Source organism: Elephas maximus, chromosome 4 (genome assembly GCF_024166365.1).
Source record: "Elephas maximus indicus isolate mEleMax1 chromosome 4, mEleMax1 primary haplotype, whole genome shotgun sequence".
NCBI classification, from domain to species: Eukaryota; Metazoa; Chordata; class Mammalia; order Proboscidea; family Elephantidae; genus Elephas; species Elephas maximus.
Genome location: NC_064822.1, coordinates 73281496 through 73306660, shown reverse-complemented (window position 1 = coordinate 73306660; position 25165 = coordinate 73281496). Strand labels below are relative to the sequence as shown.

General features: G+C 39.0%; 1 protein-coding gene across 1 annotated transcript in view; it reads left to right on the top strand.

The window, feature by feature from the left end:
• Positions 1–25165, top strand: part of GUCY2C (guanylate cyclase 2C) — a 93341-nt gene that overhangs the window by 40022 nt on the left and 28154 nt on the right. The window contains exons 7-15 of the mRNA XM_049881505.1: positions 5936–6053; positions 8012–8147; positions 10303–10388; positions 13418–13529; positions 18045–18126; positions 21028–21133; positions 22315–22377; positions 23678–23749; positions 24209–24313. Of these exons, the coding sequence (XP_049737462.1) occupies positions 5936–6053; positions 8012–8147; positions 10303–10388; positions 13418–13529; positions 18045–18126; positions 21028–21133; positions 22315–22377; positions 23678–23749; positions 24209–24313 (880 nt within the window). The remainder of the gene's footprint in view (positions 1–5935; positions 6054–8011; positions 8148–10302; positions 10389–13417; positions 13530–18044; positions 18127–21027; positions 21134–22314; positions 22378–23677; positions 23750–24208; positions 24314–25165) is intronic.

Sequence of the window (25165 nt, the reverse complement as noted above, 5' to 3'; positions counted from 1 at the left end):
TTGAGTGGTATGTTCTGCATATGTCTATGAGAATGAGTTCGTTGATTCTGTTATTTAGATCTTCTGTATCTTTGTTGAGTTTCTTTCTAGCTGTTCTGTCTGTCATCGAAAATGGTGTGTTAAAGTCTGCTACTATTATTGTAGAACTTTATACTTCTGTTTTTGATTTTGTTAGAGTTTATGTATTTTGGAGCTCTGTCATTGGGCACATAAATATTTATTATAGTTATGGCCTCTTGGTGGATTGACCCTTTAATCATTATATAATGCCCTTCCTTGTCTCTAACAATGGATTTTGACTTACAGCCTATTTTATCAGAGATTTTTATTGCTACTTCTGCTCTCTTTTAGTTACTGCTTGCATGATATATATATTTTCCCTTCCTTTGATTTTTAACCTATTTATATCTTTGTGTCTAAGGTATGTCTCACGTAGGCAACATATTGATGAGTCGTGTTTTTTTTACCCATTCTGCCACTCTCTGTCTCTTGACTAGTGCGTTTAAACCATTTACACTTGGTGTGATTATCAATACGCATGAATTTACTCCTGCCCTTATGTGGTTGTTATGCTTTTTATTGTGGTGTTAACAATTTCTCTGTTCTGCCTTATTTTCTGTGGCATGTTCTTTTTGTTTATGAATTTTCTTTTCGTTTCCTTCATTGTTGACTTTATGTCTGCTGAGTCTTTTTCATTCTCTTCTTTTTTATTTTGGTGAGTAGATTTATGAATTTTCTTTGTGGTTACTCTGGAATTTACCTTTCTCTTTCTAAGTTTAAAACAGTCTGTTATATCTCAATATCACCTTGACTTCCCCTCCATATGGAAATTCTATTACTATGTCATTAATCCTCCCTCTTTTTTTGAAGTTGTCATCGTTTACAGATTGACATCTGTGGTTCCCTGCTTTCTGTTTTGCAGCTTTATTTTACATTCGAGGATTCTTTGTTTGGGTTGCTGTCTGGGTAATGCTGTCGTATGTCTTAATCTCAGGTTGTTTTCTGATGTCAATGGTTCTCTGTCTGAAGGACTCTCTTAATATTTTTTGTAAAGTTGGCCTGGTTTTAATGAATTCCCTTGTTGCTGTTGTTGTTAGGTGCCGTTGAGTCAGTTTCAACTCACAGAGACCCTATGTACCACAGAACGAAACACTGTCTGGTCCTGCACCATCCCTTCAATCGTCGTTATGCCTGAGCCCATTGTTGCAGCCACTGTGTCAATCTATCTTGTTGAGGGGCTTCCTCTTTTCCACTGACCGTGTACTTTACCAAGCATGACATACTTCTCCAGGGACTGATCCCTCCTGACAACATGTCCAAAGTATGTAGGATGCAGTCTTGCCATCCCTGCTTCCAAGGAGCATTCTGGTTATACTTCTTCCAAGACAGATTTGTTCATTCTTTTTTCAATCTGTGGTATATTCAATATTCTTTGCCAACACCACAATTCAAAGGCATCAATTCTTCTTTGGTCTTCCTTGTTATTTGTCCAGCTTTCATGTGTATATGATGTGATGAAAATACCATGGTTTGGGTCAGCACACCTTAGTCTTCAAGGTGACATCTTTGTTTTTCACACTTTAAAGAGGTCCTTTGCAGCAGATTTGCCCAGTGCAGTGCGTCTTTTGATTTGTTGACTGCTGCTTCCATGGGTGTTGATTGTGGATCCAAACAAACTCCCTTAATTTCTATTTATCTGGGAATGTCCTAGTTTCACCATTGTATTTAAAAGACAATTTTGCTGAACATATGACTCTTGCTTGGCAATTCTTTAATTTCAGGGTTTTATATATGTCATCCCACTGCCTTCTTCCCTGCATGGTTTCTGCTGAGAAATCAGTGCTTAGTCTTATTGGTACCCCTTTGTAGGTGATATTTCATCTTTCACAAGCTGATTTTAGAATTCTTTCTTTGTCTTTGATTTGGAAAGTTTGATTATGATATGTCTTGGTGACTTTCTTTTGAGTCTATCCTGTATGGGGTTCATTGAGCTTGGATGGAAACCTTGTCTTTCATCATATTAAGGAAGTTTTATGTCGATAAATCTTTAAATATTATCTCTGTGCTTTTTTTCCTCTCCTCTTCTGAAATTCCAATTTCACATAAATTCTCCTTCTCGATAGTGTCCCATGTAACTCTTAGGCTTTCTCCATTTTTCATCATTCCTTTTTCTGATTGTTCCTCAAACAGGTTAGTAACAATGGATTTGTCCTCTGTTTTGCTGATTCTTTCTCTCTTCCATTGCTTCAATTCTGCTTCTATATCCATTGAGTTGTTTATTTCTGATCCTTTATTGCTGATCTTCTGAATTTCTAGTTTTTTTTTTTTTTTATGTTTTCTAATTGTCTACTTATCTTGTCATTTTGTACTTGTATTGTTTTCCTGAATCCTTCTAGGTCTTTGTCTATGTTTTCCTTGATCTCTTTGAGGATCCTGTATCTAAGTCTTTTGAATTCCTTATCAGGTAATTCTATTACCATTTCTTCCTCAGGAAGGTTTTCTGACTTTTTATTTTGCTCACTTTTTTGAGGCATCTTATCCTGTTTGTTCATATGGTTTCTTTATTGCCTGCTGTCACTGAAGGATTAAATTGTTAATTTATTTATTTACATATTTCTTTTTCTTTATTACTTAATTGTATGTACACTTGTTTTGTGCTTTTTTTTTTTTTAATTTGCTTTGATTTATCCAGAGCTATGTTGCTTCTCCTTCTCTTTGAATGTCTTTCTTCCTTTGTATTTTTTAATTGTTGTTTTTTGTGGTTCTGGTCTGTCTGTGACATTGGTGGTGTCTGTTGGCTATGATTTCCTTTCCCTAGTGGGTATGGTAGGTCTCACGCATGTGCAAGTCCTCTGTGGCTAAGCTTGTATGTCTTCCCTTACCAGACTGACAGGAGGTAAAAGAGCAGCTTCTTTCTCTGATATTGGATGACAGGTTTTGGGTGGTCAGGGTCCCTCCACAACCTTTGTGTGTGGGACCATGGGGTTCTTCTATGTTGGTGCCATCAGTTAGTGTGTTCGAGACCTGGCTAGGTGTAGGATGAGTGTTGCTGCAGCTGGGTGGTCATTGGCTGTTGACACAGGGAGTGCCTACTTGTCGTTAGGCGTAGGTGCTGTTGGAGCCTGTTGGGATGTACCTGGAGGTCACTGATCATGGAGTATGCCTGCTGGGTCATGCTGGGTGGCCGTTGGAAGGGTGCAGAGGAGTATGTCTGCTAGTTGCTGGGGTAGGGCATGGGGCATACCTGTTGGTTGCTGGGCAATGGTGCTGGGTGCATCTCTGGTTACTGTGCAGGCATGGGGGATCATGCCAGTCTTCAGACAGCAAACCCAGGCACAATTCCACTGATTTCAGAGTTTAGGCCAGGGGAACTCCCACCAGTTCCCAGGCTGCAGAAGCGCTTCTGCCAATCTCTGGGCTATAGGGGACCGGGCGCTCTTGCGGGTCACTGAGCTACAAGGCACTTTTCTTTGTCCAGTGGGCTCTGGGGCACTTCTGCTGGTCACTGGGCTGCAAGTATTCTCCCACCAGTCACAGGAAGTGGGCACTTTCCCGCCTAGTCTGTGGGCAGCAGGTGTGGGAGCAGGGTCACTCCTGCCACTTGTTGAGAGTGGGTGTAAGGGGTGCTCCTGCCTGGTCACCCGAGGCAATTGTGGTCTGGCACATTGAAATGTGGGAGGGCCACATGGAGATTGGCTGGGTGAGGAACCTCTAGTTGCTATTCTGCAGTTTTACTATTCAGTGGGTGTTTCCTGGCCAAATGATCAGGCACTGCAACTGGTGAGGAGTCCCTTCCCCAGTTCCTCACTCCCTCTCTTCTCTGTGGTCATCAAGATCACTGGAGTTTTTTCCCAGTCTTCCTATTTTTGCCCTCTTTAACTTCAGCTTGTGTCCTGCTCACCTTATATCATTCTAGGTTTGTTTGCACAGTACCTCTTTCTCCTGTAGTGAATTCCTTGTAGTTGCCTCCTTGTGTTCCTCAATCAGAAGCACTGTCCACTTTGTTCCAAGATGACCATGCTGTGCCAGACCAGCTGGCAGGGCATCAAGGATCTGTATATCTCTGTGTCTGCTGTTTTCTTTCTGTCTCTCCTTCCACTCAGAGCTCAGTCTAATTCTTCATCCTTCTGTTTAATGTTCAGGGTTCCAAGGTTGTCATCTGTATTTGTCTCACTTGATTTCTTGAGTCTTTGATGTAAGGGGATGTTATGGTGCATCAGTCTAAGTCACCATCTTGGGCTTCTCTCCTCCATCTGGCAATGTTTTGAGAAGATCATGAGATTCAAAACTAGATGTACCTGAGTTTGAATTCTAATTCTGATATTTCTGGTTCATTTGACCCTTGGACTATTATTACTTGGCTGCTAGAGATTAAATCTTCTCATCTGTACTTGAGGGCTGGGGACCATGATCTCAGGGGATATCTAGCTCAATTGGCATAACATAGTTTATAAGAAAATGTTCTACATCCTACTTTGGTCAGTAGCATCTGGGGTCTTAAAAGCTTGTGAGTGGCCATCTAAGATACTCCACTGGTCTCACCCTGCCTGGAGCAAGGGAGAATGAAGAAAACCAAAGACAGATGGGAAAGATTAATCCAAAGGACTAATGGGCCACAACTACCACAGCCTCCACCAGATTAAGCCCAGGACATCTAGATGGTACCTGGCTACCACCACTGACTGCTCTGACGGGGATCACAATAGAGGGTCCTGGACATAGTGGGAGAAAAATGTAGAACAGAATTCTAACTCACAAAAAAAGACCAGATTTACTAGTCTCACAGAGGCTGGAGAAACTCTGAGAGTATGACAGCCTTTTAACTCAGTACTGAAGTCACTCCTGAGGTTCACCCTTCAGCCAAAGATTAAGACAGACCCCAAAATAAAATGAAACTAAACGGGCACGCCAGCCCAGGGGCAATATAGAGAAGGCAGGAGAGGACAGGAAAGCTGTAGTGGGGAGCCCAAGGTCGAGAAGGGGAGAGTGTTGACACGTTGTGGGGTTGGCAAGCAATGTCACAAAACAATATGTGTATTAAATGTTTAATGAGAAACTAATTTGCTCTGTAAACGTTCATCTAAAGCACAATTTTTTTAAAAAAAAGCAGTTTAAGTAAAAAAAAAATTTCTCATCTGTAAAACGTGAATAAAATATCCACTTTATAGAGATGTTTTTAGGATTAGATGCAATAATCTAATATTGCATATAACCCAACATAGTCTTTAGTACATACTACAAGTGTTTACTCAGTGGTTTGAACATTAAATGACCCTGAACCCTAAATTATAGCGGTTAAAGATGTTAGGTTATTTTCATATTAAAGCATTCAAATGGTTAGAAAGCTTAAAACCCATGTTATTTGGAGGGCAATCTCAGACAGCACTGAGAGTCCTCATGTGCCAACCAAGATCTAGAAGTTGAGGATACAAGGGTCAATAAGCCAATGTCATGTATGTCAAGAAGATTGCTATCTTAGAGAAAATGTGTAATCTTTTTGTACTTATGTTTCACCATTTGAAAAGTAAGTTTAATTGATAAAATTTCTCTCCTTTATATCCCAATATCTCTAAACAATTTTGAGCACTTATGAAAAGAACATTTCCAGGTTGGAACCAAGGATTACAAAGCTTTGAAAGCAAACACTAGCTCCCACATCCAGAACCCCAAAAGTCATCCTCAAAGAAGTATATGCATTCTGGTCTTCCCTTTCATTTGCCTATGTTAACCATAGTTGCCTAAGTTCTCTTATTCAGCTTAGCAAGTATAGAAGAAGAGAACTTATCCTAGGAAAGTAGAACTTTTTTTTGGATTACAGAACTAAAACAATTTTCAAGGCTGATGTTATATTTGTATGAATCATAGACGATGCATCTCTATTTTTGGAAGACCCTAATTTTCATGGGAAACTATTGCCTTTTATTTTATTTTACAGTAACAACTACTTTGAGGAAAATGTCACAGCCCCTGACTTTATGAAAAATGTCCTTGTGCTGACACTGTCTCCTGGAAATTTCAGCAGAAATAACTCTTCCTCCGAAGATCTATCACTGGTTAGCTCTCTCTCTCTCTCTCTCTCTATATATATTGTTATTTTCTTTGTCAAAAGCAAGATAATTATTCTCCTATTGGGGCCCCAAATTCTAAAATGAGCAGTTAGTTTTACTCATTCCCGTTAACTAAACAAGTATTAGCCGAGTCCGGCTATGTGTACAGCATTTTACAATAGCAGGATCTCTACCAAAATTCTTACTCAAGGTCACTGTATTGGGCTGTAGACCAGCATGATAGCAGATGCCTCTGTAATACCAGAGTGAAAGTGACAGTGTGATAAGATAGGAAGAGGTCCTGCTACTGGGGGTCAGTCTTGCATTTTTGGGGGAAAAAAACAACGGTTGCCGTTGAGTCAATTTTGACTCATAGCCACCCCGTGTGTTACATTAGAACTCTGCTCCATCGATTTTCAATGGCTGATTTTTTGGAAATAAATCACCAGACCTTTCTTCTGAAATGTCACTAGGTGGACTCAAACCTCCAACCTTCCAGTTACCAGCCCAGTGTGTTAACCATCTGCACCATTCACGTCCTCCCTTACTTTTAGGAGAGGTAGAAATTAAACAATGTAAAATAAATTGAGAGTTACTGGGAAGTCCTCTGCTTCTTAAAGTGACTTTCCTGTCACTGATATTAAAATGCCACCACTGGAGATATATATTCCTAAGTTATAATTAGATTGACCATTCTCCAAATTTGCCCAGGGAGAGTCCTGGTTTATTCTTATTATCTTGGCATCCCATCTTGTTTAGCATTTCTCCCAGAAAAAGGGCTTCAGTTTAGACCTTTTTCATCTTCTTATAATACAGAGCCCCTGCCACTGATAGCACCTTGGGCTTATCAGCCCCTGTACCATATTGTGATTAAGTTTATCAGATGCATAATGCAGAGACAGACAGCTGAGGGCAGGTTGGGATGGGAGGAGGAGAGAAGGGGCAGGCCTAAGACCCTGGACAACTTTAGAATGGCAAGCCAAGGGGCCAGGCCCAAAAAACTGTAAGGAGAGTTGAGTATCTTTGAAGCTATCACAGGTTTTCCTAGACTAGTGATTTTAAGCCCTTGGTTTTAGGGCCCTTCCAAAATTAAGCAGTATAACCTTAATTGGATTCTTTTCTCCTCATCAAATGATGATTTCAGCAAACGAAACTAAAACCAATGAATAGGGAGCTATTTTTCCTTTTTACGTTTTCTAGCAAATATAATTCCAGATGTAGCATTCAGATGTCACTTGTACTGCTTCTAGGCTCTGGCAAAAGTGTGATTATTTATAGATGAGCAGTCCAAAATGCCTGGGCTGATAGAACTAGCTTGGTCTCAGGCGGGTGTGGAGCTTTTAATTCAGCTCTGTAAAGACCACCATGCAACTGCCACTGAGGCAGAGGGGTTCTGACTCCCTCCATTATCCTCCCCCCACAAACATTTGGGGCCTGCGGTAACACCCAATCAGAACTATCTTCAAGGCAAGTTCAGTGGTATCATCCAATCAAAACTCTTCATGTCTTATTCAGGGTACTGAAAGGTGGGTTTTTGGTTTTTCCTCTTTTACTCTTTAATGAAAACATTGGACTACAAGCAAGCATCATTTCTATAATGTCTTACAAGAATTAGACATGATAGATCCCTCCACATGCTGCATGTTGTCTTTTCTGATTGCAATTGTATTATATTTTATCATCATGGGAAGGAAGTACGACTGCTTGTAGTTACTTGCCTAAAGGTAATGGTCTCAGTTTGTTGATCCCAAGAGAAGGCAGAATTGTGATATAGAATACTAAAAAGCCCCCGGCCCAATTAAGAATTTTCCAAGAGTTTTCTTTAATACTGTCCCCACAATTGCCCTTTTATCCTATTACTTTTTGTTCTAGTTACACTACTGAGCCCAGAAACGTTTTCCTCCCAGCTTAGGATTAGAACCTCTTTTGGGGGATTCCTTCAAAGATTTTCCTTTCTCATTCAGGTGAAAAATGACTTTGCAATTGCCTACTTGGATGCAGTCTTGCTCTTTGGACATATGCTGAAGATATTCCTTGAAAATGGAGAAAATGTGATTACCTCCAAATTTGCTCATGCTTTCCGGAGCCTCACATTTGAAGGTACTGGTCACCTAAAAACAAACAACAACAATAAGCTAATCAATCCTTTCTAGAAAAAGCTAAAGAAAAGTCAGACTTTGTGGATGGACTCTGAGAAGCAGAAAGGGGGCTTGGCAATAGATGGTTCAACACTTAAATACTTTGAACTTAATTGGAGGCAATCATCATGACAAACTTTGGGGATGCTAGTATTGGTAATTAGATCCCACTTTAAAAAAAATTTTTTTTTTTTTATGCTGCAGACTTTCAGAATCTTCAGATATCCTAGAAAGAACACATAGATTGAACCTTGTATTTATGAACAAGCCTCATCACAGGGCATTAAAAAAAAAAAATTGCTGTCAATTTTTCGATTCCAATTCATGGCAACCCCATGTGTGTCAGAGTAGAACTGTGCTCCACAGAGTTTTCAATGACTGATTTTTCAGGAGTAAATTGCCAGACCTTTCTTCTGAGGTTCCTCTGGGTGGGCTCAAATCTTCAACCTTTCCATTGGCAGCTGAGCATGTTAACCATTTGCACTACCCAGGAATTCCCACAAAATGTTATGACCAGTGACATTCTGGCTATGCTAGAATGAGATTAGAAAGAAGTAGTTGAAGTTTGATTTTTGTCCATCCATATATCTCTTTCTATCCTACAGGCATCTGGGACCTTGTGGTATCTATTAACTACCAAAATCTTCATAACAGCACCACCCAGGAGTTATCAACATATACCCCTCTGAACTGCATGAATCATGAGTCCATATTGAAACTCCCATCTTTCATTTCTCACAACCTATCCAGATATTATGAAGAAATTCCCCTCTAAATTTAATTTATACTAAGTAAAAGACAAATGATAGTTGTTAGTTGCTATTGAGTTCAAGATGACTCATGGAAACGTTATGTATAACAGAATAAAAAGCTGCCCGGTCCTGTGCCAACTTCCTGATCGTTGGTATGTTTCAGTCCATCATTGTGGCTTTGTGTCAGTCCATCTCACTGAGGATTTTCCTTGTTTTCACTGGCCCTCTACTTTACTAAACCTGATGTCCTTTTCTAGCAATTGAACTTGCCTTCTTTTTTTCTTTTTTCTCTAACATCCCTTAAATCCTTGCTCTGGGAAACCTTCATCCTATAGACCAACTGCAGAGTGAACCTTCTTTTGGCAACAGGGGGCAGCCGACACACAGCACCATGACCTCAGGGGCTGCACCAATGGCTATTGTAGGATGGATGATAGGAAGAGATCACATCTGCTTCCTTGAATAAGCAGGAAGGGAAAGCCAAACGTGTTTTGATCCTGCCTTGTGCCCCAAGTTCTGCAGGCACTTTATCTGCATTCTTAATTTTCTCACACCCATGATCATGGCCAAGCATCCTAATGGCCACTAACACAGGCTTGGAGCCAGGAGACATTTGTCTGTGCTAAAAGTTTAGGCACTTATTAACTGTGCAACCCTGGGCAACATACTTAATATCACTGACCTCAGTTTTTTTCATCGATAAAATGGAGACAATCATAGTTTCTGTATACCATTATTTTGGAAAGAATTGTATGATAAGACACATATAAAGTGCTTACCACAGAGCCTGGCAATAATAAGCATAAAATAAATGCCATAAGGTTGAACCATATGAAATTGCTGATGTTTGATCCTTTTTTAGCCAAACAACCATTTTATAGGTTCATTCTATACTGCTCTTCTTTCATAGATGAGAAAGCTGAGACTTATAGAGCTTAAGTAATTTCCTAGTGTCTTATGCCAACAAGTGATAGAGTAGGACTTTGGTTATTTTACAATCCAAGTTAGATTATGCAGTAACCTAAACATTCGTGCTACTGGTTCAGTAACTATTCTTACCAAGAGCTTGTCAATAATCATCAGGAAGTATTTATTGACTGATTACATTTGGTGTCATCCTAAATGCAATGAAAAGATATTTCCTTCTAAATGAATAATATATCCAATAAAAATGTCCTTCAGAGATCTTGGGTCCAATACCCAATCCAGGTCCCCTCTGACTAGACCACGCAAGTCAACAATTCTTCAGTAAAATAGAGCAATTTGAACTGATTGCCCCCGCGCCCCCGCCCTTTCTGGGTCCAACCAGTCTCTTCAGACAAGAAACTAATGATGGCCACTAACTCTCTCTGATTTTTGCCCTAGGATTCATGGGCCCTGTTACTTTGGATGACTCTGGAGATATTGACAATACTATGGTGCTTCTGTATACCTCTGTGGATACCAACAAAGTATGTCTGACTGCAAAACGTGGCTCCTCATCAGGAAACTTGGGGTGATGTAACTGTGTTAAGACCGGGTGAGGAGGGATAACTTGGAATAGGGGCAACAGTAAAGGAATTGGGGGAGATAGGTTTAGGTCTGGAAGATAGTTTATTTCAGCTTTAAAATTATCCCCACTTGGGGAAGTCTTTCTTAAGCTTTTCCGAATCATGGAACTTCTTATTCAGAACACACATGCACACACACACACACACACATACATATATATATATATATACATATAAAACTATCAAGAATAAATTGATATAAAAGCCAGACTATCAATGGGATGAATACCAACGAGAGGATGACAGGTCTTTATTAATAATTTCTTGTTTGTTTCCACAACTAAATATTTCAGTGAAACACTTCTTCTCTCCAGCTAAACTCCCATGAAAACCATTAACTCTGTAATCCCTCTGGCACATATAAACAGCTCTATAATTTTATGCTTTTATGCACATAATGTATGCTTTTTTATCCTCAACTACATAGTAGGTCCCTTAAAGAAAGACAGTGGGTCTTACCTTTCTACCTCTCCAATGCTTACCTTCTTACCTGGCACATAGCTAATGCCTGATGAGCTTTAATTTAAAAACAAAACACCTGTCCTCCTGTCACCCAAAGTCGTACTATGAAAACCACTGTTTTAGCCAACTAAGTGGTCAATGGAGAGCATTTTTCTTTAAACCCTTTCAGGTCCATGGGATATATGGTTGCCTACCCAATTTTTCTGGCCCTCAGGTTTCTTGAGAGTCTACTTTTTGCTCTGAAAGTATTTGCTACCCTCCAGTGGGGACTTGTGTAATGGTGAAAGGCAAAAGAAACGTTTGTTGAAACAAAGTAGCTGGAGTATCAGGCTGAAATGTGAGGTAGTGCATTTAGAAGAGTGCTTAGGTAAAACTTTTGTCCATTTTGGCTTTTGTACCCCTAGATAAGCCTTGTAAACATAGTTATGGTTTCCTGTGTGATAGGGAGCCCTGGTGGGTTTGGTTTTATTTTTTTGTGTGTCATATTTGGAAAACCAGAGGTTCCCCATATAACCTAGTAGAAGGCGCCCCACAATACATCCTGCCACCCATGACCAGTGGAAAAGATGTGCACCCACCAATCCTGGTGCCTGAGAACTCCCCAAGTTTTGTGGTAACCATGTATTCCCAAGTCATATTTCTCAAAATCCATATTACCAACCCAAAATTTAAACACTCCATGACTCAGCATGCTTCCATTAATGAAAACACATCTATTAAAAAAAAAAAAAAGCAGAAAATAATCGGGTCTTGAAAGGGTTAAGAGGTTGGGTCCTGACACCAATTAGGAATCTGTAAGAAAAAGTTATTCATTTTTTTAATATAGTACTTTGTTAGTGTGACCATTATGACACCCTTAAGTCATAATATATTGGGTGTATATATTGACTTGCTTTACAAAAGATATCTATAAAAGAAAATGCTGAAAGTTAGAGAAACATGCCCAAATTGAGAAAGCTAAACCAGAAATTCAGGAGCAGCATTTAAGAAGAGTAATCCACGGCTTTTAGTTACTATATTGAGCCTTAGGCCCTGTGGTGGTGCAGTGGTTAAAGCAGTCATCTACTAACTGAGAGGTCGGCAGTTCAAACCCACCCAGTGGCTTCATGGGAGAAAGATGTGGCAGAGTGCTTCCGGAAAGATTTATAGCCTTGGAAACCCTATGCAGCACTTCTACTCTGTCCTATAGAGTTGCTATGAGTAGGAATCGACTCGACAGCAATGAGGTTTTTTTTTTTTTTAAATTGAACTTTTAATATAATGCTACCTTTGACATACAATCCATGGGAATGCCTTAAAATAAGATCTACTCAATTCTTCACTTACTGCTAGTAACTACACAGATAATACACTCCCCTCTGAATTATTTGCACCTGGGATGATGCCCTTGCCTTCCTTGGAGAGAGGCAAATACATATGGTGAGACCTTAGGTCAGCCTCATAACTGTTTTTCACAATGAAAAACATATTGTGCACTAGCTCTCTCTGAAGGCAGAGCAAGTTGAATTTTACAATCATCTAATGCCATCTAAGCAATTGTGCTATTTAAAATATATGGAGAAAACAGAGATTAATTCTTAAAGCAACCTAGGGCTATAGATAAGGTATTCTGTATCTGGTGTAGGCTTCAATATAGATGTGCATACCCTAATATAGATGATCTTTTCTATTCGCAATATATATCCAAGTATAGATGCTGCTGTCAAGTGAAGGGTAAAGTCTTGAAAATGTGAAACCTTTGCCCAGAAAGGGTGATAGTTATTTGTCTTATCATCTTGGCATTTGAGGAAGTGGTGGTGAATATAACAGGATGGTCATTATTCAGATATCTCTTATAAAGGTAATTCAGTATATGCAGCATATACTGAATATTATATATTAATACATTGGAAATGTTCTTGAAAATAAACCTTTTGTCTTAGAAACCTCCTCACTAGTGCCATGTACAGAAAAGCACCTTAGAGCAAGGAGATGGAAGAAACTAGAAAATTATGTAATTGATAGAACCTAAGAAATGCAGGATTGTTTCCAGGTCACTTGACATGTATCGACATGACATAGTGGGTTTTACTTGTGGTGTATTTTCTCTAAACAGCATTTTCAATGGCAGTTGAGTATTGTGGAAAACACTGGCTCTTCACTTGCAAGCCAGTCATTTAATTTCTCTTGGCCTCTGTTTTAGCACTTGCAAATTGAACTAGTTCTCCAAAGGCCCAAAGAATCTATGTGCAGCAGAGGTTACTGGTATGGCCTATGGTCATATAGAAACAGAAAACTTATTGACCCACCTGGAGCTTGAATCCATGTTCACACTGTGAACCAAGAAACAGATCCTAACTAGTCCCAGGAGAGTTGTTTTACTATGAATTTCAAGTGTCGGGCAGGATGGTCAATCTCACCAGAAACTATTCTAAAATGTCTTTAACTTTTTATCTTTTTTTTGTTTTGTTTTTCATACCCTGGCTCAGTACAAGGTTCTTTTGACCTATGACACCCGTTCAAATTATACTCAACCAGTGGATATGAGCCCTACTTTCATCTGGAAGAACCACAAACTTCCCAATGATATTCCAGGCCGGGGTAAGATAATCTTAGTGAATATTCTTTCCCTGAAATTGGTTTTCTGATAAGGAGAGTAAGCTTTATGGCTATGCAATTAGCCTGTGGTTTCTTCTTTTGTTTCATTTTGGGTTTTTGTGAGAATTAGATTTGCCAGGTTTGTAAATATGGACTTCTCTGCACAGTAAATGGTATTAAAGTTCTGATTAAACACTAAAAATATCTCTATCCTAATTTAGTTCTGTTGATGTGGTTGTTAGGTGCCATTGAGTCAGTTTCTACCCATAGCGACCCTGTGTACAACAGAACAAAACACTGCCTGGTCCTGTGCCATCCTCAAAATCGTTATTATGCTTGAGCCCATTGTTGCAGGCTCTTTGTCAATCCATCTCATTGAGGGTCTTCCTCTTTTTCGCTGACCCTCTACTTTATCAACCATGATGTCCTTCTCCAGGGACTGATCCCTCCTGAAAACATGTCCAAAGTATGTGAGACTTCTTCCAAGACAGATTTGTTCGTTCTTTTGGCAGTCCATGGTATATTCAGTATTCTTCACCAACACAATCCAAAGGCATCAATTCTTCTTCGGTCTTCCTTATTCATCGTCCAGCTTTCGCATGCATATGAGGTGAGTGAAAACATTATGGCTTGGGTCAGGCACACCTTAGACTTCAAGATGACATCTTTGCTTTTTTAACACTTTAAAGAGGTCACTTGCAGCAGTTTTGCCCAATGCAATGTACCATTTGATTTCTTGACTGCTGCTTCCATGGGTATTGATTGTGGATCCAAGTAAAATGAAGTCCTTGACAACTTCAGTCTTTTCTCTGTTTATCATGATGTTGCTTATTGGTCCGGTTGTGAGGATTTTTGTATTTTTTATGTTGAGGTGTAATCCATACTGAAGGCTGTGGTCTTTTATCTTCATCAGTAAGTGCTTCAAGTCCTCTTCACTTTCAGCAAGCAAGGTTATGTCATCTGCATAATGCAGGTTGTTAATGAGTCTTCCTCCAATCCTGATGCCCCATTCTTGTTCATATAGTCCAGCTTCTTGGATTATTTGCTCAGCATGCAGACTGAATAAGTATGGTGAAAGGATACAACTCTAACACACACCTTTCCTGACTTTAAACCACACAGTAGTCACTTGTTCTGTCCAAACGGCTGCCTCTTGATCTATGTACAGGTTCCTCATGAGCAAAATTAAGTGTTCTGGAGTTCTCATTCTTTGCAATGTTATCCATAATTTGTTATGAACTACACAGTTGAAAATGCCTTTGCATAGTCAATAAAACACAAGTAAACATCCTTCTGGTATTCTCTGTTTTCAGCCAGGATCCATCTGACATCAGCAATGATATCCCTGGTTCCATGTCCTCTTCTGAATCCGGCTTGAATTTCTGGCAATTCCCTGTCAATATACTGCTACAGCCACTTTTAAATGATCTTCAGCAAAATTTTACTTGCATGTGATATTAATGATATTGTTCTATAATTTCTGCATTCTGTTGAATCACCTTTCTTCGGTATAGGCATAAATATGGATCTCTTCCAATTGGTTGGCCAGGTAACTGTTTTCCAAATTCCTTGGCATAGACAAGTGAGCACTTTCAGTGCTGCGTCTGTTTGTTGAAATACCTCAACTGGTATTCCGTCAATTCCTGGAGGCTTGTTTTTCACCAAGGCCTTCACTGCAGCTGGGACTTCTTCCTTCAGTACCATCGGTTCCTGATCATATGCTATCTCCTGAAATGGTTGAATGTTGACCAATCCTTTTTTGGTATAATGACTGTATTCCTTCCATCTTCTTTTGATGCTGTGTCATTTAATATTTTCCCTATGGAATTCTTCAATATTGCAACTTGAAGCTTGAATTTTTTTCTTCAGTTCTTTCAGCTTGAGAAATGCTGAGCGTGTTCTTCCCTTTTGGTTGTGTATCTCCAGGTCTTTGCACATGGTCATTATAATACTTTACTTTGTCTTCTCAAACCGTCCTTTGAAATCTTCCGTTCAGTGCTTTTACTTCATCATTTCTTCCCTTTACTTTAGCTACTTGACGTTCAAGAGCAGCTTTCGAAGTCTCTTCTGACATCCATTTTGGTCTTTTCTTTCCTTTTTTTTTTTTTTAATGACCTCTTGCTTTCTTCACATATGATGTTCTTGATGTCATTCCACAACTCGTCTGGTCTTTGGTCATTGATGTTCAGTACATCAAATCTATGCTTGAAATGGTCTCTAAATTCAGGTGAGATATACTCAAGATCATACTTTGGCCTTGTGGACTTGTTCTAATTTTCTACTTGAACTTGCATATAAGCAACCCATTGCCTTATTCTGACTGATGATATTGAGCTTTTTCATCATCTTTTTCCACAGATGTAGTTGATTTGATTCCTGTGTGTTCCATCTGGTGAGGTCCACATGTGTAGTCACCATTTATTTTGTTGAAAAAGGTATTTGCAGTGAAGAAGCACTGGTTTTCCAAAATTCTGTCATAGGATCTCCAGCATGATTTCTATCATCAAGGCCATATTTTCCAACTACCAATCCTTCTTTGTTTCCAACTTTTGCATTCCAATCACCATTAATTATGAATGCGTCCTGATTGCATGTTCAATCAATTTCAGACTGCAGAAATTGGTAAAAATCTTCAATTTCTTCATCTTTGACCTTAGTGGTTGGTGTGTAAATTTGCATAATAGTCATATTAACTCACCTTCCTTACATGCATATGGATATTATCCTATCACTGACAGCGTTGTACTTCAGGATTGGTCTTGAAATGTTCTTTTTGATGATGAATGCAACGCCATTCCTCTTCAGGTTGTCATTCCTGGCATAGTAGACCATATGATTGCGCAATTCAAAATGGTCAGTTCCAGTCCATTTCAGCTTTTTAATGCCTAAGATATCAATGTTTATGCGTTGCATTTCATTTTTGATGATTTCCAATTTTCCTAGACTCATAATGTGTACATTCCATGTTCTGATTATTAATGGGTGTTTGTAGCTGTTTCTTCTCATTTTAAGTCATGTCACGTCAGCAAATGAAGGTCCTGAAAGCTTGCCTCCATCCACATCACTAAGGTTTACTCTACTTTGAGGAAGCAGCTCTTCCCTAGTTGTATTTTGAGGGTAGGACCCATTTTTAAGATAAGTATAATTTAGAAAGCTAGGTTTGATAATTGACAAAAATAAGCAAAGGGACAAGTAGTTATGAACAAGCCTCGTAAGAGCCTCATTAGTGAGATATGTATTCTTACTCCAGTTACATTTTACTGCAATAAACTGAAACCATTCTTTTTTATTTTTTTATTTCAATTTCAGTTTCTCAAAATCAGGTCACTTTTCACTTTGTTTCATTTTTGAACTATGGCTTCCTTGAATCAGAGTTTCTGGTTGTATTTTTTTTTCCCCCTGTCTGGAAGAAACATGTCTTTTCTACATTCCTATTATCCTTCAGTTTCTTACTCATTCTATTGCTTGGAATCCATTCCACTTTTTCTTATCGAACCCACTAACCTTCTTTTCTATAGGGACCGGTTGTGTCATGAACCATGACTTTCTTGTACTGTTTTATTATCATTGGTGTCTTTCTCAATCTAGGCTTGTTCCTCTCCAGACTGCTAGCCACTGTCATACTCAAACTCTTAAACACTTGCTGGGGTTGGATCCACTTTTTCCTGAATTCCACTCACTCTCCTGGGGACCTCTCAAAGTACTCCACCTAAACAATTCTATCCCTATACTAATGTTCTAAGAAGTAAAATCCCTTACATCTTCATTGACTGTGCTTCCATGACCTAGTAGAGCTTGGAAAGGACCAGAATGCAATACTATCATTTAATATTCTAAATTGTCTTACTTTTCCTCTATTTGTAATCTGTATCTAAAAATAGTCATTTCTTTTTTTATGGATCGTCCCTATGTATGTTGGTTTTGAGGACATCATGTAGGCTTCAACCACCAAAATTATTTATGTGTTGGAAAATATTTTATGACCTCGTAACATCTGGTGATTCCTATAAGGAAGAAAAGAGAGGTATGAACTACAAGGGTAGCTGAAATTAGCCCACTTTCTCTGGTGACACTCCAAGCAGTTTTCTTCAGAGAGTGAGGATACAGGACATGTATCACCAATGAATAGGATAATAAAAGATAAAATTTAAAAAGGCCCTCATCCCCCTTTTTTTAAAAAGCTCTCCTTTCTTATTTCTGCAAATTATAGTATACAGCTGATAATGATGACCAGTTACTGTTGACTCAGCTCTAACTCATGGTGACCCTATGTGTGTCAGAGTAGAGCTGTGCTCCATAGGATTTTCAGTGACTGATTTTTTGGAAGTAAATTGCCAGGCCTTTCTTCTGAGGTGTCTCTGGGGGGACTTGAACTTCCAACCTTTCAGTTAGCAGCTAAGCATGTTAACTGTTTGCACCACCAAGTGACTCCACTATACGGCTAGAATGTTTGAAATGCTTTTATTCTCTTTTCAAAGATCATTCCTAAGTCATTTTTCACTGTCTTTTCTGCCACAGGCCCCCAAATCCTGATAATTGCCGTCTTCACCCTTGCTGGAGCTATGATACTGTTCCTGTTTGTTGGTCTTCTGGTGCTGAGGTACCACTCCCTCTATTCTACCTGCACTCGTCCTTTAGAAAGGGAGGGAGGGAGAGACATAATGTCTGTTAATGTTGAGGAATGTTCACAAAGAAGTCTCTAGACAGGTCTAAAACCATGAATGAATTCTGTATCAAAGACTATGTATATCAAGAGCAGAATATTACTCAGTAGATAGATGAACAATTTGGAGACAGAGACACTTGAACTCAAACCATGTGTCTGTGATGTACCAACTGTGTAGTCTTAAGCATGTTATTTAGCAACTTAAACATGTTGCTTAGATTCACTTTCCTCATCTGAGCTGTTGTGAGGAGTTAGAATATGTATCCTGACTACCACATAATAGGCATGCTATAAATGAAAATGGCTATCCTACCATTTTATGAATATATTGTGGGAAATTTTGAAGTCATTGTATTCACAATGTTCAGGCTGGAAGGGGCATTAGAAATCATCTCCTCTAAACCTCCTGTTTTAGTATGGGGAAAGTGAGACCCAAGAAAGTAAAATGGCTTATCTAGAAAAACATTATTAGGTAGTGCGTAGGGCCTGAACTAAAACTCAGGCCTCCTGATGGTCAGTTCCATGATTATTCGACAAAACCTGAGCATAACAAGTACCTAGCATAGTGCTGGGGACATAGTGGATGCTCAGAAGTATTTATTGAATATGTAAATGAGTGAGTGAGTACCACATTACTTCCTAATTCGTGTATGTTAAACACATCAAACTTTCTGTCCCTATTGGATTATCAGGATCATCCCATGCCCTAAATAAACAAGACAACAATGTTCTCTGTGGACCATATTCTTTGGTCTGTCACCATACTTTCTCATAAGGAAAGAGTCTAGCCTGTCGCATGTGGGTTGAAGGAACTCTTCTTCAATATGAAGGCCAAGCTTGGCTTTTGTAACTCTGTGTTGCTCTGCACTATAGGAGATGGTATACAGAGTGTGGCAAGCATTTAGGTGAGGGTAAGCAGAAGCCAAAATTTGGGGAGAGTAATGCCCGTCAATAGCAAGGTCACATGTGTAGCTGCTGTCCCTCAGAGACCAAATCCAAGTGGATGTCTGCTTAAGGCAGGGGTAAATCACAAAATAAGAGATGGTAGCAGGGTAGAAACAGTTATTTTCAGTTACTTCAAGCATCAGAGGCAGATACAGGATTTGCTAATGGCCATAACAATGGTGTGTCTGTAAGAAGATCTGGAAGACATGGCATTATTCTTGTAGTTTTCCATTACAACTGCTTATACAAGAAAAATGGTGAATGATATATGGCATCTCCTAACTCACCATGAATGACAGATCTGTTGAGTCCCAAGAATCTCCTCTTGTGCAGAAGTGAGAGCCTGGAAGCCTTCAAGGCCTTGATATTCACCCTCATTGCCGCCAGGTCTTAGGATCATAATCAATGGTCGATAATATCCTATTCTACATGTATTTATTAGAAGAATACTCAGTGTTAGATGGAATTGTGAGAAGAGAATGATCATCTCTGCTTAGGAGACATTAAGAAAGGCATCATGAGTAACCTTGAGAAGTTGAGTAGAAGTTTGTCAAATGACAAAAAGCAAAGTCATACTCAGGGATAGACAATTAGATCAATGGAAAAGAATACAGATTCTAGAATCAGACAATCAAGGCTGGAAAAGGAATATGATAGAGGTGACATTACAAGCCAGTTGAGAACTGATGTTGGGACGGTAGGCTTTCCACTCGGAAAAGATGAAATCAAAACTTAACTGACAGCATACAGAAAGGCATATTTCATTCCATATGAAGTTTCAAGTGGACTGAAAAACTAAATGTGAAAGTCAAACTTCAAAACTCTTAGGAGAAAGTAAAGGAGAATATCTTTTTGATCTCAGGGTAGGAAAGTATTTCTCAGTTAAGTAAAAAGAAAAGATACAAATATGGCCACAATAAAATCAAACACTTTATATACAACAAAGTAAAAAGAAGCAATAAATTAGAAGAAGGTATTTGGAACACGCAAGAGGAGAAAGAATTTGCTTCGTAGAATGTGTAAGGAACTCATGTAAATCACTAAGGAAAGGATAAATAATAGAATAGAAAAATAAGCAAAATTATGAATAGAAAATTTTATACAAGAACTAAAATAGGTAGAGAACATTTGAAAAGATGCTCAGTCTCTCTAGTAATCAGGACAATGTGAATTAAAGCAACAACCGAGCAGCTTTCCAGATACATCCCAATGGTGAACAAAGAAACAAACAAAAAACTTAATACCAAGTGTTGTCAAGGATATAGGGAACCAGGAATTGTCATGATGGGAGGGAAAATTGGCACAACCACTTTGGGAAGCAATTTAGGAAGCAATATTTGTAAAGTTGAAAGTATGCATCCCTATAGCCCAAGAATTCTGCTATATCCATGCTGCTTGATGAAAACAATAAAAAATTTTAATATTTTACATGTTGGGATACATATTGTTAAATCTTCTATTTTTCTGTTTCTTTTCTTTTTAAGGCAAAGATGCATAATAGGGACTGGCTTATTTAAAAGTTTGGTATATTCTCTGGTGGTTTAAAAATTAACAGTTTTGCCTCTCAAGGTTATCAATTTTTAATTTTTTTCTCCTGTTTTTTCCATGTCATCAATTCATATCCTTTATAGCAGTAAAGGATGCCTTTAGTGAAGGACCAGGGAAAATGAAAGGAAGAGAAAAGAAAGAACCTAAAAGACCCCCAGAAACCCTGGCAAGTCACTAATGCCAGCACTCACCAGTCTGGAGAACATACTTAGACCATTGGGCTAGCCTCCCTCACCACACATCTACTCGAGAATATTAGGGTTCTAAGCTTCTCTGAGTGTTCAGAAGCTGGTGGTATGGGTACTAATGAAAGTCTATTGACTAGTTCTATTCCTTTCACAGAAAATACAAAAGAGACAATGAACTTCGTCAGAAAAAATGGTCTCACATTCCTCCTGAAAAGATCCTTCCTTTGGAGACCAATGAGACCAACCATATTAGCCTGAAGGTAAGGCCTACCTTACCTACTGAAGAATGCTGACACTGGTGTAACTTTCCAGGTATTTAACAAGACCTTGGTAACAGGGAGAGGAAATGTGCAACCTGGAAGAGTTTGTTTAGAATCCAAGACTTACATGTTTTCTAGCTCTCAGCATCCTGCTTTCCCCTTGATTTGCCATTACCCTACATGTCACATGGTTAATCCAACAACTACCTCAGTAGAGGCTGAGATACGATGTGTGTCCTGCCACTTTCTTTTTGTGTGACATTTAATGTCATTTAATATCTCTAAGCCTTATTTGTAAAATGAGAAGAAGGGAAGATAACTGACATTTATTAATATGAATTGTGTCAAACATCATGCTTGAATTTGATATAATTTATTTCATTTAAATTTCAAAATAAACCTGTAAGTGTTAACAAAAATAGTATACCCCAGGTTTTTATTAGAATCAAAGCGAAAGATGCAATCATTCTCAACCTTTTCTCAGTATCTAGCCTGCAGAGGTGTGTGCGTGCGTGCGTGTGTGTGTGTGTATTTCTCATTTGATATTTAAAGTCAATTGACAAGATATAAAAATTATGGAATAACATATAAAAATACAGATGACTGCTTCTTTTGACAAATCAAATAATCTGGGTGCTACATAGCAACCGTTGCCCAGGGTTGATGAGGCTGCTCCCCTTAGTAGACACCTGGCCCAGTTTCTTCATTTGCATTGCTGTTTGGGTTTTAGGTATGAGTTTCCAATGAATTTGCAAACCCTGCTCTATACAACTCAAGTGCATAACTTTCTCCCCTAAGAGCATCTGTCTGTAGCTACAGGCAGTGATTCCCAATAGAAGAAGGGCAGGGGTAGGGTGGGAGGAAGTGAAGAAAATACTCAGCTAAAGAAGAGTCACAAGAGGAAGGGAGGAAAGGGGAGAAGGACCTTCACAATACTCCCAAACTGAGGGCGAAGCATGGGAGTGGTAGATAGCCGGGAAGAAGATATTGTCAGAGGGCAAAGTGAAGAGTGACGGTGATACACAAGTTGATTATTATAACAATTTTTCTGGGAGTCTGCCCAGCATGCTATTGAGCAAACAACAGGTACAGCTGCCTTGGCAGGGCCTCTCAGCCTTTGGCTGGCAATGGATGGAACTAGATAAGGAGCTTCTGGACTAATTGGCCTTGTCTTGTGTCAGATCGACGATGACAAGAGGCGAGATACAATCCAGAGGCTACGACAGTGCAAATACGATAAAAAGGTGACTATAGTCTCTCCACTTCTGGAACTCTCAATTAGGGCTGTGTTCTGGTCTTTCCGCTCATCGTTGCCACAGCTCCTGTCATTGGCAGTGCAATCATGGGGGTGTCCAGGTTGCTCCAAGGGGCTGTCCTTGCAGCCATTCTCAGGGCTGGGCTGGGCTCTGCTTCAAGGGTTACAAAACTCACAATCCTGGGGAAACTGAAGAACAATTGTAATTTGAGAGAAAGGTGAAATGTAACAAGAAAAAGAAAATATGAAAGAGGTTCAGTGCAGTCCAGGCAACATGAGAATTACATTTTGGCTCATTGCTGTGGGAATATGACAATCTCCATATGGAGGTTTTGCATCTTCTTTCCTTCCTTCCTCATTCCTTTTGTTGAGTCATTCTTGAAGAAATATTCAAACCTGGGTGTACCATATCCCAGGTACTAGAGAACAAGCATATAAATATCAGTAAAAGATGGTCACTGCTTTCAAGAGTTCACAGTGCAGTGGGAAGAAAGACACATAAACGAGTGATTATAGTACATATACAGATAGTCCCCAACTTATGACGCATTTGAGTTATGATGAAACACACTTACAACCGTCCTTTTCTTTGTACATCTTGTTAGTAATATATACCACGTACGGTATTGCAGTGCATAATTTGCTGTTGTTACCGTTCTCACTTAGATATTCTCTTGCAGATGTTCAAGTTTATGATTTACTCTTCAAAACACTGCCGTATAGCAGACTATGGCCTGGTCTACAATGAAGTTAGTGTCAGTGTTGGGAGTCATAATGGGTAAAAAGTTGGGCAATATTCAACTCTAATGGCACATGACAATTGGACTGTGCACAGGCCTGACAGCCATTCCAACTCTGATTTTATCGTTATGACACTGATGCCAACTTCACTGTAGATCGGGCCTATAAAAAAAAAAAAAAAACTTACTGCCACGATGAGTGGCCAGGCCTATAGCATAATCTTATTCAGCATTTCGTACCATAAGAAGCATCAGTTCCTAATGTCAGATGAGGTATTCTAAATTACGTCAGAACCGATTTACAAGAGTCATCAGACGGAGCCTTGTCATAAGTTGGGGACTACCTGCATAAGTGCTTATGCAACAACAACAACAACAAAAAACCCACCCATTGCTGTGGAGTTGATTCTGACTCATAACGACCCTATAAGGGCAGAGTAGAACTGCCCCAGAGAGTTTCCAAGACTATAATATTTGCAGAAGCAGACTGCCACATCTTCCTCCCACACTTATGCTACGATATCTCTTCAATTCAATTGATTTTTGCAGCGAGTGATTCTAAAAGATTTCAAGCACAATGATGGTAACTTCACTGAGAGACAGAAGATAGAATTGAACAAGGTATGTGTCCCCTACTTCAAATCCTTAAGAAATAGCTTCACTCCATTTCTCTAAGCCCTGAGGTTCCTGGTGGAGCAGGGTGTTATTGGGGATGCTAAGTGAGTAGACGTCAGGCAAATAAATGACTATTCATGTTGTTTTTAAAAATTCTACCAAGAAATGGAGATTGATATTTGACGATATAAAACATTTTGGGAATCTACTTGTATGTCCTAGAAAATGGCCCTGGTATTATTTGACAGTAGTCAAAGGTTTGTATTCAAGACTCCCTACAGACAAAGAAAAGCCTGTGAAATAAGATGTAATGCAATGTATACTAAGAAATGGGTACTGACATTTTAATTTATTAAGAGCAATGCATCTTCCCAAAGATCTAAGACATATTTTTATTGGCATTTAATTTTTACTCTGGCATCCCTTTCTGGCCAATTTGCTTTATAAATGAACATGTTATTCCAGTTGCTTCAGATTGACTATTACAACCTGACCAAGTTCTATGGCACGGTGAAGCTTGATTCTACGATCTTTGGAGTGATCGAATACTGCGAGAGAGGATCACTCCGGGTAAGGAACTATGGTCATTTCTAACTTCCTAACTGATCATCCATGTAAAGGAAAAGAAATATTTAGCAGACTTTTTAAATGTTCACTCAGTGAAATAATATTAGACAGTTATCAAGAAAGTTGGTGCTTTCCAAACTAGACCACTTGGATTTTATTAATCAGTCTAATTGTATCTTTATACATAAACAGGCTAAAAAATGAACCAGTTAGACTTGGGGGGAAAAAAAGAGCAGAAGTGGAAAAGTGAGTAATTACCATCAAGTCAGTTTTATTTTACTTGCCCCAAATCACTTTTGCATTAAAAGAGAAATGGATGGTCATTATGACAGCACTAACTAAGCATTAGGAGACTGTTTGTAAGTCTTCCTTCTGCTACTCTCTAAATTCTTACTTCTCTCTCCTCTGTGAGGGACTGAGAACAGGGCAGGAGCCTTCAAATGAGGTCAGGTATTCAGGTTGATCAAAGCAGAAAGAGGAAGTAAGACAGGTCTGAGTCAAGCTCTTGGGAAGCACCAAGTATCAAGCTAGGAATACCAAATCATTACTTAGCTCCGAAGGGCAGGCGAAGTTCATAAACAAGAAACAAAATCAGTTGTCAAGCAGGAACAGGATTGGAATGAGAAAAGGCAGGAGCAGGAAGGAATCTGGGACAATTGCTTCAAAGAGCATTGAAATGTTTGCAACTTACTTTGAACAACTTCTGAGCATGTGCTGTGTGAACTTTCAGCCTTTTAGATAACTTTGAGTAGGGTGACCATATAATTTATCAGGATAGTGAAAGGGAATACTGTAATAATTATAAAAGCAATTAAATCAATGAATGCAATTGATAATGACTAAAAACCTAAGCCT